Raw genomic sequence first — 19,344 nt, 5'->3', positions numbered from 1 at the left:
CAGCTCTTGACATTATAATCAATCCATGAAAATTACCCAAGTGATATTAAGAAAATAACATGCTATTTGTGATGTGAGAAATTGTTGTTTCTTTATTCATCACCTGCTATGGAATTTTGATTTAATTTAGTTTGTTGTGTATTATTTCACTGCTCTATTAACTTAATTATTTGAGAAATTATTTATACTTTGTGATATTAGGCAATAGATTTCTTAGATATTATTATTCATGAAGGGAATGTTTATGGATAGTAGGAAAATTCTGTTTTAATTCAAATTGTGTAGTTTGATTATAATGAATACATTTATGTCTTTAAAAATATGAAACAACTCTTAACTTAATTATCCATCAATACAGAGCTATTATAGTTATCAATATTATTTAACACAGAATAGGCAGCTCATACTGTTTGTGGCCACCACTTTTCATTTTCCATTCATTTATGATACTAACTTTGGAGGATTCTAGTATCAAGTGAACAAAATAAACCATTTCTTTATAATGCCTTTTGAGCACCACCCTCTGGTCACCATCATGGCTTACACTCTACTGAGTAGAGTAAAATATGTTCATGTGGATTACCATTCTTGCTCTCTATGGATTGAACTTTGAACTGATATAATGCTTAGCAAGTGTTGTCACAGAAAAAAAAGAATCTCTGTGTGTATAAGTTATTTTCAATACCAAATTTCCAAAGCTTTGAATTAGAAGCATAAGGACATTTGTTGGCAAATCCAACTTGAATGGGAGTCTTTTGTTTATTGCGACTGTATATCATCTTCATCATGTAAAAATTAAGGATTTATTTACAGAATGTGTACACTGTTAGGTAGTATCTTCCTGTCTAAAATGTGGGAAGAATGCATATTTTGAGATATATCTGGCTGTTGCATGGTCTTTGTAACCATCAGCAATGTGTCATCTAAGAATATTAAACTTCTGGAGCTGGAGAGATGGTTTAGCAGTTAAGTGCTTATCTGTGAAGCCTAAGGACCCTGGTTCAAGGCTTGATTCCCCAGGACCCACGTGAGCCAGATGCACAAGGGGGCGAATGCGTCAGGAGTTCATTTGCAGTGGCTGGAGGCCCTGGTGTGCCCATTCTTTCTCTCTTCCTCTCTCGCTCTCACTCTCAAACAAATAAATAAAGATAAAACAAAACAGAACAAATTTTAAAAAAGAATATTAATGTTTTAGATTCACTGCAGGTTTAATGCAGCAGTGGTACTTATTAGAATGAGTGGCTCTAACACCTTTGAAATAAATCATTGTTGTTAATGTGGTATGCCCAATTCTCATATCATATATTTTAAAGAACTATTTCACTGGCTCTATGCCCTTCTTAGAGGGACTGGTAATGAATAATTGAGCTGCATAAGCAGTTGCCCCGTGGCTAAGAACAATGACTACAGCATGTCATAGGACACTGACTATCAAATAGGGTGTCTCTATTTATCTCTAAGGAAAATTCTACGACCTCCAGTCTTGAGAACATTTGATATTAATTGAATTGTCATAGTACCTTTAGTCAGGTGAGATATAACAATGTTATATGAATATATATTTATTTATATATAAATGTGAGAGTTGTTAGCATTGATATTTATTGCAAAAATCTAATTTTTAACTACTCTTTTTAGGTATTTACTACCAGGAAGTACCCAGTTCTTCATGAGATCACCATTGTACAGCACGAAATACAATTCACTTGGATTGACTCGCTCCAGTGTTTTGTTTACATCCCGATATGGCCATTTGTGAACCGAAGGGAAAATGCCATGGGTTATGCATAATAGCAATTCACTTATTTCCTCAAGTTGAACATGCAAAGAAAGTGACCATTAAGGCTGTTTTATGTATATATGTCATATAAACATATGAAGATAGATGCACACATACATTCAAATAATATATATATATTTATTATAATATATAAAATAATTAGCATAAGACTGAATTTAAAACTTAACCTTTCTGGAAATGTAATAAACCATGTTAAAATTGTTTACACAAATATGTGAATGTGTAGAATTTGCTAGGTTTATAAATTAATTCCTTCCTACTAGAAATGTTATTTTTGCTGCAGAATATATATAAAAAAGGAATTGATCTTGAAGATCCCATTACAGTGTTGTTCTTTTCTAGATAACATGGCTTTTGATTTGAGAAAGCTCTTAATAGTATCATATAAAGTTTCTTCCTTGTGGCAGCCGTTTAAAAGTGAAACACAAAAGATTTACAAGCTGGGGTGGCTTGATGATAAGATTAGTGATGAAAAACAAGTTTATCATTGCCATAGCGTACTATCAAGAACTAGAAAATAGCCCAGGCTAACCTTCCAGCATTTTTATTCTTCTATGGGCAAATTTAGCTTCTTGTAGTAATGTACATTTTCACCAAGGATCATATTATATCTAAAATGAGATACAAACCAGTGGGTTAAGAATACAATGTAAAGTAGCTTTTATTTCTACCTTTCATAAGGAATCACATAAAAGAACAAAAATTATGATAACAGCAGCATCTTTATACATGACTTTTTGTGTCTTATAGTACGTTTTGCTTGGAAAGTCTATGATGGCTTTCAGTCTCTCAATGTTGAGACCAATTTACAAAGTCTAGTAACTGTCTCTCACTGCACACTAGAAAATAATATCAATAATTATGACTAGAAGATTCCATTGATCACATATTACTAGTTACTGATGTGTCCTTGAGGGATTCTTTTAAGTCAAAGTACAGTCCACAGTTGCCTTGCTATCCAGAGCTATTGTGCCAGGCTTCCAAGCAACTTACTCCCTTCTGCCTACAGCTTCACAACCAGTGCATGAGCATTCGGTTTTCCATAAAAACATAGCTAAGCCCTATCGTTGACTGAACTCAAAAGTGAAACACTGTGCCGGGCGTGGTGGTGCATGCCTTTAATCCCCGCACTCGGGAGGCAGAGGTGGGGGGATCGCCGTGAGTTCGAGGCCACCTGAGACTCCATAGTGAATTCCAGGTCAGCCTGAGCCAGAGTGAGATCCTACCTCGAAAAACAAAACAAAACAAAACAAAACAAAACAAACAAAAAAAAAAAAAGTGAAACACTCACCTAAATTTCCCTCCAGTGACTTTTTACCATGGATGTTCACTGTTTGCAAAACTCTTGCATGTTTTATCTCCTTTCGTGTCCTAAAAGGTATTTCCAGTAAATCAAGAAATGACCCCGGGACAGATTTGTCAGGTGGCACCCCAAAGTTGTAAGCTAGATGTATTTTGCTCTTAAAACCATCCTCTGAAGTTTTTTTTTTTTTTTTTTTTTGTTGTTGTTGTTGTTGACTGAAATGCCCATTTCTTACTTAATTACTGCAAGTGACTTGACTCTTGTTGGCTGCCTGCATGGAATGGTGGAGATCTTTTCTTACTGGGTGCATCCCAAGTAATTTTTTTTGGAGTATAATAAGGCTATCAGGATGAGGGAAATTAGGTGTTTAGGAGAAAGTTTGTGAATGCTTAAATATATTATAGATTTTTAGAATAAATGGTGCAAAAATTTGGATGCTACAAAATCCATATAAGAATAATCAACAAATCAATCGTTTTGTGGAGTATTTGTAGTTATGTTTCTTCTACATTCATGACTTGGTCCTGGAGACATGACTTAAATAGAAAGTGATACCAACCCACTTTGCTGGTCATGCATTTTCTTTAGCTTAAGTCACAAGTGATTATTTAATTTTCTAGAATATATGTTTTGAAATATCTGTCTTTAGTTGTTAAAGAATGAAATTTTCATTTAAAAACCAAAATAATAATGTCCCTCATTAGGTTCTCAGCAGACGGACAAACACACACAAAATCATAAGCTAAGAATAAATTTACATGCATAAAGCTGCCAACTCTTTGGTGAACAAGTGTCACTAGCTTCTCAAGTCTGGCCTTATTTTGAGCACTAGAATTTCATTGCCCACACTTGCCAATTTCTCCTGGTCTGGTTGGATGTGATGTAGCGGTGTAGGAAGCCAGGTGCTCATTATTGATGTATGGTACCCAGTGTGCTTTGGCCTGTGGCTGTTGTGAGGCCATTCCCTATTGAGCAGTTATGAGAAGACATGATAATCAACTGTGGAAATCTCATGAGGCCATAGACAGATTTTAGAAGCATAAAATAGTCCTTAGGCTTTTTTTTTTTTTAACTTTAAACTTTTTATTCACAGGGCTAAAACATATTCACACAAGTAGAGTATAAGTCTCTGTTATGTGAGGAAAAATATCTGAAAGAGTCTGGAAGCTCTTCACTCTCACATGGGGCTTTTAAAAGGGACTTTAGGTTACGTACAAGGCAAGCCTATTTTCATTGTTCTAGAAGGTCAAGGCTCCGAATCACTTGATAAAGTGTTTCCCAGAACTAAGAGATGGGGTTGATTTTATAAATTGTCTAAGAAACAAATTTTCTTTTTGTTTTAGATCATCACCTATAAACATAATTTAAGGCTGCAAATTTAGTTTTCATGGGAAAAAGCCTGCCATGTGGATTAGCTACAGTTTGCTTTAGAGAATCTGTTGAAGGTCCTATTATAAGTCATACTTTAATTTTGACAGCAACAAATTTTATTTGTTAACTTTTCATTTATCTTGAAGATATAAATGCCCTAACTGGGTCAATAAGGAAATGACATTTCACCTCGGTGCAGTTCATAGTTAATATACTAATATTCTCTCTCTGGTTCTCTACAAGATGCAAAGATCTTCCACGTATCTAAATGAGGTCTAAATATGCAAGTTTACATTATTCCTATTCCCCAGGATTAAAACAAAACACACACCCCTTTCTTTTTACCTAATGCCTAGGCACAAATAACAAATAAAACATTTCATTTTAGTTTAGCTTGAAAAGTAGATGAGAGTAGGATTTTATCAAACTTAACATTTCATATTTTAATATAAATTAACTCACTGCTTTCTCCTTTAAAATTTAAGTCATTCTGTGTAAAAACTGTCTTAAAATCTACACATATGCATTATACATTCTTTGCAAAAGTACCAAAAAGGGCATACATTTATTTATCAGAAAATCCCTAATTGGTTCTTACATGTATTTTCTTTAACAAGGCATTAATAAATGCCTCAAGAGTGACAGAAAATATTTTCTTTTTCTATACAGTGATGTAGATATACATTTTGAATCTTTGTGTACTTGGTTCTAAGAGTTAAACAATAATAAAAAGTATAATTGTCTAATTTTGTTCCTATGAACTTGGTTTTTGAATATTTGCTTTTCTTTGTAATTTGAGAAATTTATATCTGTAAGTTCCATATTATTAGCATATTTATTAATAGTTATCCAAATGTTTTGGATTAAAGTAATGCAATTAAATTTAGAATTTAGAAAAATATTCATGAAGAAAATGTTATTCCTCTCATTGCTTTCTCTTCTCTTTTTTAAATTCTTTTTTCTGCTTTAAATTCCCTTTGGAAGTTTGTGCTCTGTATGGACACCACCAAGAAAAAAGAAATCTTGCCTTTTATAAACATTGGTTTTCCTTGAATTTTATGGTGGTATGTTTTTGCCTGAGCAACAATAAAACTTGGATAAAATGTTACTGGATAGAGTTCAGCTTGCTGAGATTTTAAAAAACAGGTTGAAGTCTGTTTGCCTAAAATGCACTAGTTGGATGAATCTAGGAAAAGAAAGATATGAGTCAGTTCTGCAACATTAGTATATTAAAACTTACTGCACACTCTAGGCTTGCTTCCATCTTTGTTTGTTCATTTTATCTATCCTAAATGGATATGTGGTGTATTGAAACAAAATTAGGTAACATATGATATTAACTGGGTCATAATTATCTAAGAAAAGCTATATAAAGCTTTCATTTTCTTAACCCATCTACTAGCTTGAACACTGTTGCTTTGAAAAACACATCATTCAACAGACTAATGACTCCTAAGTTAGTGAGAAGTCTTACCTTACAAAAGTAGTCATGCAATCCTGAGATTTCTACTTCCAAGATCAACAGCAGTATGTCGTTCTAAGCTGTGCAGTTCATACAGTAACTACTGTACAGGCTACCACATCTGAATATTAATGGGCTCGCGGGAGAGTCTGGATTTGAGGATTAGCTTGAAAGAATCCATTTGCTAACGTGAATCATGACTCAAATTATCCCCATGTGCTTTCCTACCTGTATATGAATACAAATGTTGTTACAGAAAATATGCTTGAAATGTCAACACTGTGCAATTAGCATCGCATTGTCGGGCTCCAGCATGTGATTCTGTATGGTGAAATCACTTCAATTACTCAGATGTTACTCTAATAAAAATGTTTAACGTTAGAAAGCTACAGTATGTTATCAAATGCTTATTTTTTCTGTACACACACACACACACACACACACACACATGCACACATCAGTGTTAGAGATTGGCTTACAATTAAGCCTTCAAAGGCATGAATATATTTTCATAGTAGTTTTGCTGCTGTATGGAAACCATGGAGTACTGCCTGCTATTAAAGTCAGGTCATATCCACAGTATTGTTGTAAAATCTTCTTCACTGGCTGAAGGCAAACTCCCAAGATTTAGAATTGACACCTTTAGGTCTTTCTGGCATTATGGGTTTTAACAACAGCACCACTAATCTGATTAGAATTATCTCAGGCATGAATTTTATTTTTTCAGGAATTCATAATTTCACCATCTGTTGACATTCCAAATGTACCAAAAGTGGCAGAATATAGTAGTCTTAGTGATGTGTGCATCATTGTTCTTTACAATAATTATATATAATGAATTTAGAATAGGTTTCCTTTATCTACTGACGTATCATGTTGGGGAATGAAGGCAGTGCCCCACACATGCTAGGCAAGCATTCTATCACAGGGCTGTGTACTCTTATCCCAGAGCGGATTTTCTTTATTGAAAGGCACTTTGAATAAAACCCATCTCAGGTAGTATGTCATTTCACACATATGTCTTGATTTTTTTTTTTTTATTTTGGTAATTGATAGCTAAATAGTATACTTCAAAAAATTGTTTATTTTATTTATTTATTTATTTATTTGAGAGACAGACAGACAGAAAGAGGGAGGGAGAGAGAGAGAGAGGAAGAGAGAGAGAGCGAGCGGGTGCTAGCATGTGCAGCAGGGCCTCCAGCCACTGCAAACAAACTCCAGACACATGCTAACACGTGGCTAATGTGGGTCCTGGGGAATCAAGCCTTGAACCAGCGTTCTCAGCCTTCACAGGCAAGTGCTTAACCACTAAGCAATCTCTCCAGCCCAGTACTGAATTTTGAGAGCTGTTTTAGCCGGGTGAGATGGTGATGCCTGTAGACCCAGTTAGGAGGCTGAGGCAGGAGGATTGCTTGAGTCCAGGAGTGATGAGCTGTAGTTCTGCAGTGCTGACGGTGTCCACACTAAGTCTGATATGAATATGGTAACTGCTTGGAAGTGGGGAACACCAGTTTACCTCAGGACTGGGGAACCAGCTCAGGTCAGAAATAGAGCAAGTTAATATATATTTTAATGATTAGTGCTATTTGTGTGAAGTTAAAATAGTATATAAAGGTTTACGAGTTGAATTTCCTGATTTTTTCAGAGACAGATAAAGATGTTGTTTTTCTGTCTCCATATTTTATGAAATAGGTTGATATGTATGTATATCATACATATAAATAATTCATATATGCAGTTATATTTAAGGAACAGATATTTATGAAATAAAACATGGAATTATTTTGCTAGAAAACTAAATTTAGCAACTTCAAAATAAAGTGAACTCAAGTTCTTTTGAATAGGAACTTGACAAAAATTTCATGTACATGTGTATGTGTTGTGCATACATGCGGGCTGCATGTTTGAGTATGGATGCAGGTGTATGTGCCTGTGTGTGCAGATGCATATGGACTCCAGAAGGTGATGTTAAGTGTCTTTCTCAGTCTTTCCATTTACTGAGATTGGGTCTCTCACTGAATCTTACTCTTCAGTGTCCTGAGAAGCACTGAGAAAGGGGATTGGAAGTACCGTGCTGTGGTGCACGCTTGCCCAGCACATGTGAGACTCTGATCTCAATCTCTACTATTGTGAAGCAGCAACCCCAAACCTAGAAAGCTCTAGAGTCTCCAGACAGTGACGAAAACGAGCACAACTTCTAGAGTGACTCCACCGTGGCACCTTGTGTGACATGAACTACGCTTCAGAAACTCAGCCGACTGATAAAACAGCAGGTGAAGCCAGCCTGCTCACTAGGAAGTATTCTGGGTATTTAATGATTTAGCGAACATATATTGGTGACATACTTAGGAACACTGAGTATTAGTCCCGGACCCAAAAAATTTACTAGGATTTGTCGCTTGAGAGTTTGGGCATTGACAGAGGACCTTTGAACTGGAGTTTCAAAAGGGCTGGCTTGAGCCTGGGAAGCATGGCCTGACATAAAATTACCTTAATGATAAATATAAACTGCCTGTCACTTTCAGCATAATGGTGACATACAAAGTAGTATAAAATGTTTTAAGAATGTGGTCAGATAAAAGCTTGTGTTTTTATTGAGAATCTGCAGTTATTAGCAAATAAGAGGGCTGCATAATACTGGGTATATCTAGCAGCAAGCACACCAACGGCCATAGGCCTATTTGCTGATCTACAAAGATGGAATTCATTCAAAGCTTGTCACATTATTTACGACACAAAGTTTATCATGTCAGATGTTTTTCATTGTCTGTTTTTTTAACAACGTAGTAACACTTCCTGAATCTTAGTAAATTTTGTCACATTTCTGTTTTATGCCATGAAAAAATATTGCTAAATTAATCTCTCTCTCTCATCTGTCTAAAAATATAGCAAACCTACCATTCATTATATTTAATGAATGTAAAATGTATTTGGCTATCACGGCCTAAGCTGAAATATTTTATGCAGTTGTCAAAAATGCTATGATTTTTTTTTTTTTTTTTTTTGTAGACTGAGTCATGAATGTCTTGGAATTTGCTCAAACTTGGACACTCATTCTTTGAAATATTTCAAAACTTCAATATTTGATATAGTCATAGAAACTTGCAATGAGAAGAAACATAGCTGTCCTCAGAATAGGTGTGAATGGATAAATACCCTTAAGTGTTAAGGTGACAGGGCAGGGATAAGGTCTTTCAAACGTATCCACAGAAGCATTTTAGTTAAGCTTTCCTATATTACAGCTCTTCTCCTGAAAGTGTTAGAATAAGATGACGTTAAAAAGTCCAAGAAACACAATAAAGTCAGTTTTTAAACCTGCATTATGCTGTTAGCAGTAAAAATGTTAATATATTTGCATGTTCATAATATATCTGATGTGGAGAAAAAGAATATGATGCAGTATATATGATATATAGACCTTAATGCGATCTAAGAAAATATCATTTTGGCATATTATCTCATTTTCATTAAAATAATGAAAATGTGAATATAGAAAAAAAAATCACTTAGTCCTCAGGCTAAAAATAGGTAGATCATCAAACTTATTATTTTAGCTCAAATTGATACTTGTTCAGCAAATGTTCCACATCCTAATGTGAAAAGTACACAAGAAAACTCAAATTTTGTGGAATGGGAGGATTTTTGGAAATAAGCAAACTTACCTGATCTTGACTTCTCAAACTGAATACCTAAACTTCTCATAAAACATTCTCAGGATTCCCCATCAGCCATAACTGATACTTGGTTTTCAAATTGTTTTTTTTTTTGCTTTGTACCTCATAGTTTCTAAATTTTGTCTCATCCAGGTATGGTAGAAAAGAAGCTAAAGGTTGAACTGATTCACTGAATTAATGTAAGGGTTCATTGCTGAGGAGCTAAACTTATCTTTTTCAGCAGATGGAAAAATTCCAAAGAGAACTGTCCAGAAAGGGCCCAAAGGGACGATAAGAAGGAAAGACAGTTTAGGCTACAATAAAGTAATATGGAGTTCACTGTTAGGGTGCTGACTACAGAAATGATTGATGTGCAAATTGCCACCTGTTGCTTGTTCACTTACCCCTCCCCTCAGCTATGAACACTATAACATGGGAATAAAATCTCAGCTCAGGGTCAGAGCTTCTTTGGAGAGCTATCTCAAGCTCTTTGGCCTATGGTTAATAAACTCCTCTACTTTCAACCATACTGGTGTTAGAGTGATCTTTCTAGAGAATTTCTGCAACGTGTGTCCACATTTTCTCCTGTGAAGCAAAAGGTGAAGCAAATATTGCCTAATTTCTAAAGCAAAACATTGAGTGCTTGCATGTATAAAACAAAATGGAAAAGGCGATTCCATTTCTGCATTATATTTACCTTTTTGCAACTACTTTTGTCCTTAGCAATTTTGCCCATAGTCATAATGTCCTATTGCTCTGAGCAGTAAGTAAGTGATGCAGCCTGTCTAAGTTTGGTGGCTGTTCAGAAGCTATGATATCCTGGTATATTTGTTACCATTCTCATTGTTGGAAAAGTGTCTGGCTTAAGGAAGTTAAGGAAGGAAGGGTTTACTTCAGCTTAGAACTTTGAGTAGATACAGCCCATCATGGTGGGGGTGTCACAGTGGCAGGAACATGAAGCAGTTCATCACATCAATTCTAGTGTCATGAAGCAGAGAGGGATAAATGCTAGCTTTCAGCTTGCTTTCTCCTTTTTGCACACTCTAGCACCCAAGCCCAGGCATAGTGCTGTCCACAGTTAGGGTAAGGCTTCCCACCACAAGGGACCAAATGAAGAAACTCCCTCACAGACATGCCCAGAGACTTGTCTCGCAGGTGATTCCAGATTTGATTAAGTTGACAATCAAAATTAACCATCAAACCTGGAGAAGAACACACCAGATGAACCCACTTTCAGACCAGCAATGTTCTGATGTTGATTTTGCTTCATCCTACACATGGAAAGTTCCACGGCAGCCTGAAGCTATTACCTACCTACCTACTTGTTACATGGGGAATTGTCTTGGAGACAGTGTATTAGTAAATTTCCTCATTGCTGTAACCGGATACCTGACAAGGGGCAACTTGCGGGAAGAAGGACACTCCACCCTGGCAGTAGGAGCACCAGGTCCATGTCTGTGTCTTCACCAGTCAGGAAGAGAGTCCAGGCCATAAAACCTCAGGGTCCACCCCTGTGACTCACATCCCACATCAAAGTTCCATCCCTAAAGGTTCCGCAGCCTTCCAAACAACTGTTCCAGCCAGAAAGCAAGCTTTTAAACACATGAGCTTAAGGAGAGAATTTCACATTAAAACCACACAGACTGGCCTGAAGAGTTTGCTTCCTGGTTAGGGCACTTGCTTGTGAAGCCGAAGGACCCAGGTTATATTCCCCAGTACCCAGATGTACAAGGTGACAAGTGTGTCTGGAGTTAGTTTGCAGTGGCTAGAGGCTCTGGTGTGATGATTTTTCTCTCTTGCCACCTCCCTCTCTCTCAAATAAATAAATAATTTTTTAAAAACCCAACTTGTAGCCAAACTTGGTCTTCACCTTGTTTCACTCACCAGGGTTGCTTTTGCTACTAGAAATGGAGGAAGTACATTCCAGTCCTGGAAGGTCTGTAGACTAACTGAGACATATCAACTTGATCTGCGTGAAATTTTTGCTGTAAGAAAATGAACAAGTGCCACAATTTCCTCATTGCATGTAACAACTATCTCACTGATCTCCATAAATATCCTGCTGTGTGGCTGAGTTTGGTCTTGTCACTGGGCGTAGGGAATGGATTTCAGGAAAGGCCACCACATGCTAATGGTCTTCATCCAGTCAATAAGGTTGTGGGTCCACACTACAGGTGTTCTGGCCCACATTAGGGACATTCAGAGGCCTGTGACCACTCCCAAGCTCTAGAGACAGGTAGCACACACAGGCTCAGGCGTGGTGGGGTCCTGTAAAGTTTCTAGGATGCAGAGGCCATAGGAAGGGAATATTTTCCTGGATGTAGGGTCATCCTGGATGGATGCCTTGCTCTGTCTAAGCTTTCCTAGGAACGCCAAACCAAGTCATAGGCTTCCTGGCTTTCCACTAGAGGCTCCCCAGGAAGCTGCTCCCTCACGGGGAACCATAGAGCCTCTGTTTGATTCATGATGGTGTAGATTTCCTTATAGTGTTATGTGGGGATTGATTGCAGTGTTTATACTCCCGGAAGGTGTCTGTTGTTACTCTTTCTTCATCTCCCAGAACAACACAATTCTCCTGAAATATATTTATTTATTTATATATCTATTAGAGAGAGAGGCAGACAGACAGAGATTGAAGCCATCACTCCTGCCTGTAGCCCTAGGCTTCTGCTGGGGGTGTTGGAGACAGTAAAATTGCTGGGGCTGTCTGGTCAGCCTGTCTGACCAAAAACTAAAAACTTCCGTGGGTTCAGTGGTGGGTGTCATCCAAAGAAACAACATGAAAGAGTAATGAAGGAGGATGCTCAATGTTCTATGGCCTCTTCATGCATGCATATGGGGTGGACACATCTGAAACACACACACACAAGCATATACTGTACATATGTAACACCATATACCACATCACACACACTACAAAAGAAGAGTTACAGACAACATGGGATGTGTTACAGGTCCCACCTTCTTACACATGTACAGTCCTTTCCATCTAGTTCCTTCTTGTGTAGGTAGTATTTAAATTGTAGACCAGGGAACAGTATGGTTGTTACATCCCCTTATACTTGTCTTTAGCCACTGAGACCCCATTGTGTGAGCAGAAGGAAGAATCAAGCCATCAGTGACAAGCAGTCTTCAGTATTTTCTCAGGAAATGTTTAGTCTAAACACTCTGAGGTGGGGCTTTTCAGAAACAAGAAGTGAAAAATTACAAATGAAAGGTTACAATTGATAGCTTTGATCAAGAGGACTTGGTTACCTGAAGCACTAAGATAGAGAATGTGCCAAGTTCAGCTGTACTGTGCTCCAGGGGTACGAAATCTAGGGGACACATGATCCCTGCAATAATACCTGCAGACGTGGTACTATGGGGACACGAGTAACTTATGAGCATGTAGCAGAAAGCATGATTGTCCTGAGTGGGAGAATGGGGAAGTGATATGAGAGAAGGCACAGCACAGAGGGTTTGATCTATGAGCAAGATTTCACCAGCAATAAGGAAGGTTTCAGAAAAACAGAAAGCTAGGAGTTAGGACTCGATTTATTACTCGACAGGGAAGCTCAGCCTATCTGAACATGGGTTGAGGAATGCTATTTTTAGATGTGCTTTGCTCCGTAAGGTGTTTATATGCTGTAAGTTGGCCATTTTGCTAAAGATAAGAGGTGGAGGGACCTTTAAGAGGCAGAATCCAGTAGAAAGTCACTCTGAATACCGTATGTAGGGGTTAAGGCAGTGTTTGTTGGGCAGCTGACTGATTCTCTCAAGAGGATTATAAAGGAAGCACAGCTGATCAAAGCTCTCCATCTTATACTGGCTTCTTGTCTGGTAACTTGATCCCTTCCTGCCACACCATTCCTGCCACCACAGTGTCCAGCATGAGGCCATCACCAGACCTGAGCAGAAGTCACTGCTATGTCTGTGGACCTCCAAAACTATGACCACAATAAACTTCTTCACACAAAGTGATCTAGAATCAGGTAATGCACTATAGTCATAAAAACTGGAATAATATATGTGTGGATGGATAGGTATGCTGTAGGTCAAATCCCAAGTTCTTAGATGCTCATCCATCCTTAAGGGCTCAGATTTTTATCCTTCACAATCAACAGGCTTGTATATGTGTGTATACGTGGATGCGTGTGTACACGCATGTGTGTATGCACATGTATGGGTGGGGGCATGTGTGTACATGCATGTGCGTATATGTGTGGGTGCACATGCATTTGTGTACATGTATTTATGAGCAAATGTGTGTACGTGTGTGGTGTATGCATGTGTGCACATATGTGTGTGTGCGTGTATGTGTTTGTGTGTGTGTGTGTGTGTGTGTATGTGTGTGTATGTGCAGGGGTGTAGAGGCCAGATATTGGCATTAGGTATATTTTTCAGGTGATTTACACCTAAATAATTTTTATTGGGAACTTTAATATATGAACACACTGCAAATTGGTCCTACTCCCATCAGGTTATTTTCATTTGTCTCTTCTTCCCCTGCCCCACTTCCCCTAAGGACCCTCTTCAGGTGGGTATGGGTAGCCATTGTGGGATCATAGATTCACCAGTTGGTTCCTGTGGAGATGATAGTGCCTCACAGTATACCTGCCCATTCTGTGGCACTTACATGCTTTCTGTTCCCTCTTCTGCAATGTTTCTTAAGCCTTGGAGGGTGTATTATTGGTCTCCTTTAATTTTAAGCTCTTATCAGCCTCTTATTTTTTGCCTTGTTAAGTTTTAAATTTTCTCAGTGTCTACCACCATCTCCATGGAGAAGATTCTCTGTCTAATCTGCCACTTTCTCTGCAATGTTTCCTGGACCTTGGTGGGTATGTTAGAGATGACTTGTCCAGTGCTCGGCATAAGCTTTCTATTCTTGTAATAATTTTTTTTGAGATAGGGCTTTTGTTGAACTTAGAGCTCACTGATTTGGCTAGACTAGCTAGTCAGCAAGATCTAGGGATCCTTCTGTGTCCACCTCCCCAGCATCAGGATAGCAGGTGTATGCCACCACAACTGGCTTTTATGCAGATGCTAGGAATCCAAACTCATATTCTGATAGCTTTGTGGCAAGACCTTTACCCAGTGAATCATCTCCCCTCTTTTTAGAGAAGGACTGAAGAGATAGATGTTGTATTTCCTGGAGTTGGCTACGTTGGCCCTGTGGAAGAATAGGAAGATTGGGTATCTGGAGTGGCTGTGGCAAGAATGTAGTTGGGACCCAATTTCTGGACCACAGCAGGTAAGGATGAGGGCCAAAGCTTAGCTAAATTGGTCATGGGCCAGATCCAATAGGCATTTCTTAGAAAGAGCCTTTAGATACTTTGTCATATTTTGTATGAAAAATTAATAAGAGAAGTCAAGGAAGCAGCTAATAATTTATCCTTTACATTTTCTGTGTGTAAAAAGGTGATTAAATTTGTTTAGTATATAGGTATAAGTTGTCCTTTTCAAGCCTGTTTTACTTGGTTGCAGAATCTAATTTCATGTGGTAACAAATGTGTGGTGAATATCAACCATGTGTCAAGAATTATGCTAGCTATCAAAGAATGCATTATTAATGTATCCTGATTTCCCATGGCCTTCAATTCTAGTATAGGAAACAGTCATCTCAAAAAAAACCCAGAAATATAATAAGGACATAACAAGTGTATGTAAGGAATTCTCTCAAATGTCTCTTTGTCTTTAGCATAGAACACCTCTGTGAAATGGGAAGGCATGGCTCTAGTTCTCAGCTGTAACGACCCTGTAAGCATTAGGTCTCCAGGGCTTGTGTGTGTGTGTGTGTGTGTGTGTGTGTGTGTGTGTGTGTGTGTGTGTGTGTATGTGTGTGTCTTTCAAGGTAGGGTTTCACTCTAGCCCAGGCTAATGTGGAATTCACTCTATAGTCTCAGGGTGGCCTCGAACTCACAGCAATCCTCCTACCTCTGCCTCCTGAGTGCTGGGATTAAAGGCATGCACCACCATGCCCAGCAGGGCAATTTCTTTACCAAAAGAGAGTTACACGTCCACTGCCATAGACTATTATACATAGGGACAATGTGATAAAATGAAGCAAGATGCAGCTTAAGTTGGAAGTTTCTCTTTAGAAAGAATTCCCAGATTTTACAAGATTCATCTTTAATCCAAATGAGAAATATGCATATGATGAGGATCACATCTGAACTGGATCACTTACCAGTGATGTGACCCCTGGTATGTTACTCATGCGTTGCTTATTTCTCATTTTCCTTACCTGTAACATGAGGGTGATAATGATGGTACACATCATTTCTTTTTAGGAAGGCTTATTTGTGTGTTTCTACAACCATTGAAATAAAGTTTTATTTTTTATCCTCCTAGTAGAGAACCTTCAAAGTAACCATAGCCAGGGGTCAGGTTTCTGTTTCATTAAACACCTTATTGACTTAGTACAACTTTAAAAAAGTTATTTTTATGTTATGGTTTCATGATAGATTCTGATTATATGTTGTACTTAAAACTGATTCTCATATATCTTCAATTTAATGACTTGTAACATTGAAAATTGCATTCCTATTGATTGTTCATTGCCGCCTGATGATTCTTTCTTTCTGTGTTACTGATATGATGATTTTCCTGTCCTTCCATCAATAATGTTATAAATAAACATATATCACCATATAGCTTTGCATTTTGAAAGTTAAATGATAAACAGACAATTCTCAGTGTTCAGTGATTTCATTTTCTCCAACGTCTTTTCATCTAACATACACTCTTGTTATTGGTTTTTATTATGAGGAAACATATTAACTTAAAAGGTTCTATTTCTTCATTCCATCAATTGCTAAGCTGCATGGTGGCTGTGACTGATATGGAGCTATTTAGATGAACTGTTGATCAATTAATCCTTTTAATTATTTATGTGTAATCATTAATTGATTAATATTATAGACCTTTAAAACAGCATAGTCACTTTGAGGTATAATGTCTTAACGTTGGTCTGGAAGGCAAGACAGCACTGGAGTCATAATCAGACCAACTCCCTGGATGATCTTCCTCATGCAGAGAGCCTTCCTAAGTGAAACTCCAGTTACCAGAGCAGGTATTATGAGTTCATTTGTAAATCTTTGGTCCACGCAAGTTCCAGAAGTCTGCTATACTTTAGAAGTTAAAATATGTGTCTTGAAGACAGGAGTTCACATTCTAAAGTTGGAAACACCTCAGCAGGGCTTTTCTGAGCTGTTTCTCTAATGTTACAGGTAAGTCTGCCAAGTGAAAGGAAGATTCCATAAGTTTCTGGAAGGTGGTTGTAATCCACAGAGCTCAGGGGAAAGGTGAGTAGGTTGTCTTTTAAAGCATCATGGCTTTGTCCTTACTTAATAAATTTTCACTTCCACCATGTCCATCTTCATTCCTGCTGACAGACACCCATGTCCCCCTGTATAGAAGAGCTAAAACAAAGTAATAACCATTCTCTCTCTTGGTGGCATGTTATATTTTGATAAGTTAAAGATTTCCCCAAAGTTACTTAACCTCAACAGCTATAAAGAACTAATATAAAACATGATGGAGAGCCAATCTGGAAAGACTTGATTTAGAGGAGAGAAAATGACAGTCTTGACTACTTTCTGTTCTGATAACACTAGATATTGTCTAATTTATACATTTATAAAAGAAAAAAATGGCTTTGTATTTCAGATAATGTGCTGTTTATAATTTATATAATATAGTAGTTAATGGTATTCCTGAGAATTTCCTTATTCAAAATGTTTATTCATTGTAATCAGTAACAATTGATAATTGTGTATCAGTTTTCTTTGGTCAAAGGGAAATGTCTTTTTTCTTTGGCTTATCTACTGATGATTCAATGCTTAACCATGTCTATGGTATTCTCTTTATCTCTTTTTTTCTTTTTCACACACACTCAAAAAGTCCTTAGTTATAGTGCTTGCTAATTTCTTTAGTGCATATGCTCCTACCATGACAGATTTCAACTGTCAAACTTATGTCATTGACCAAGAAGTTGGAGGGTGATGTGATCAGTTAACACTTGTAAGCTGGGCCCAGTTGGCTCCAGCAAGCCACTGGTTCTGATATTAAAATTGCTTATCACAAAAGATTTTTTGTCTTACATGGTTGGATTTTTGCTTCAATTTATATTTATCCAGTAACGTTTTTTTTTTCTTTTTCCAAATGATCATAATTTGCTTCATCCAATTCAAAGTGGATGGAGCACTTTTGAGGCTGCTAACATTTCTCCCTTCCTGTGGAGCACTGGAGTTCCATAGCCAGGTTTCTCATGCAGTAAGGACCCTCCTGCTTTTCATTTTACTTTGTTTATTACAAAATGAAATTTTCTGGAGTCTCTAAATGAAAACATTTAAGTGTGTACTTCAACTAGCTTTCAAGTCACATCAATTTAGAAACATAGAATGATTTCAAGTAGTTCTAGGGTTAGCAATTAGCACTTTAATTTGTGCAAATGGCACTGAAAATGCTGTATCAAAACAGGCTGTTTCTCTTAAGAAAACCTTTTTTAAAAAAGGTTTAAAAAATCAGTGTCAATTAATTTGAACAGTACTCCTTTTTCACCAAGAGAGAGCAACATAAGCACATCTTTCAAAAATGTCTCGAAGTGGCCATCTCCCTCGTAAGTAGCAGCTCTGTGGATGAGTAGGATTCAGGAATCTCTAGCTTTTCCTGCCTCTGAACTTGATGGACAAGGTGCAGTCATTAATTAGGGTTAGGACAATTGATGCATTCTACAGATAGCATATTTTTGTCTTTGGATATTTTCTGTGCACAATATGTTTTCTGTTTTGATTTCACTTCTGGTTCTAGTTCATAAGTTTCTAAAAATGGACATTTTTTTTCCCGTCAGAATTGGCTTTCCATAGGACCCATTCTCTCCATCTGTTATAATAAGGTTAAGAAAAATTGCAAGAGTGCTAATGCGTGAATGGTAGTTTATAAATTTTTCGTCTTGTTCTAAAACAGTGAATATCCATGGTATCCAACTTTGGAGAGCAAATATGATTGGGGATTTTCTTTAAGGTAAATTCCATATTGCTGAATATAATGCAAAGCCTTTGCTATAAATATATGACAGCTGAATAAAATGGGAATATAAAGATTTCACCATTAATTTGAACCATTGAACAATTAGTAATAATTAACTTCATTTAGAGTTTTTTTCTGGATTTTTTGGCTTAAAGCAGTCTCGCCTTAATTATTTTTTTCTGCTTGTGGACTTCATATTTCAGTGAAACAAGTGACTATGTGGTAGTCACTAAACATTAAATTTATATTGCTTCTATATAACAGCAGGAGTACCTGCAAAGCATACCAGTTAAAACTTGATAAGGCCAAATCTTAAAAATGTCAGTGACAAATAATTTATTATATTATGAAACTCATGTTATATGGGTCTATAGATTTTTTCTTTTACTCTGGAGTTGGTATATCATGAGGGAAGAAAAGAAATGAAAGTAATCTTGATTACAAATAAATGTGAACATTTCTGTATTTATCAAATACATTTTGTGTGATTTTTTTAAACTTAGAAAAATTCAGAAAATAGTTGAAATACATGAAGTTATTTATTGTTCAAAGATTTATTTTTAAAAGTATGAATGGGAAGAAACTCACTGGCATGGTGGCGGGCACCTTTAATCCTAGCACTTGGGAGGCAGAGGTAGGAGGATGACTGTGATTTCAAGAGCACCCTGAGACCACATAGTGAATTCCAGGTCAGCCTGGACCAGAGTGAAACTCTACCTCAAAAAACTAAAGAAAAAAAATC

At 37.1% G+C, this 19,344-nt stretch overlaps 1 protein-coding gene across 2 annotated transcripts in view; it reads left to right on the top strand.

Moving 5' to 3' along the window:
• The window catches only part of Ttll7 (tubulin tyrosine ligase like 7), a 131,345-nt gene extending 126,209 nt beyond the window's left edge, over nt 1–5,136 (top strand). For both annotated transcript variants that reach the window (XM_045138494.1, XM_045138495.1), the window contains exon 21: nt 1,639–5,136. In XM_045138494.1, the coding sequence (XP_044994429.1) occupies nt 1,639–1,759 (121 nt within the window). In that variant the 3' untranslated portion in view covers nt 1,760–5,136. The remainder of the gene's footprint in view (nt 1–1,638) is intronic.
• Nucleotides 5,137–19,344: the final 14,208 nt, after the last annotated feature.

This window comes from Jaculus jaculus, chromosome 19, assembly GCF_020740685.1.
Source record: "Jaculus jaculus isolate mJacJac1 chromosome 19, mJacJac1.mat.Y.cur, whole genome shotgun sequence".
Lineage (NCBI taxonomy): Eukaryota > Metazoa > Chordata > Mammalia > Rodentia > Dipodidae > Jaculus > Jaculus jaculus.
Note: the sequence above shows the minus strand (reverse complement) of the source record. Positions and strands in the feature narration are given on the sequence as shown.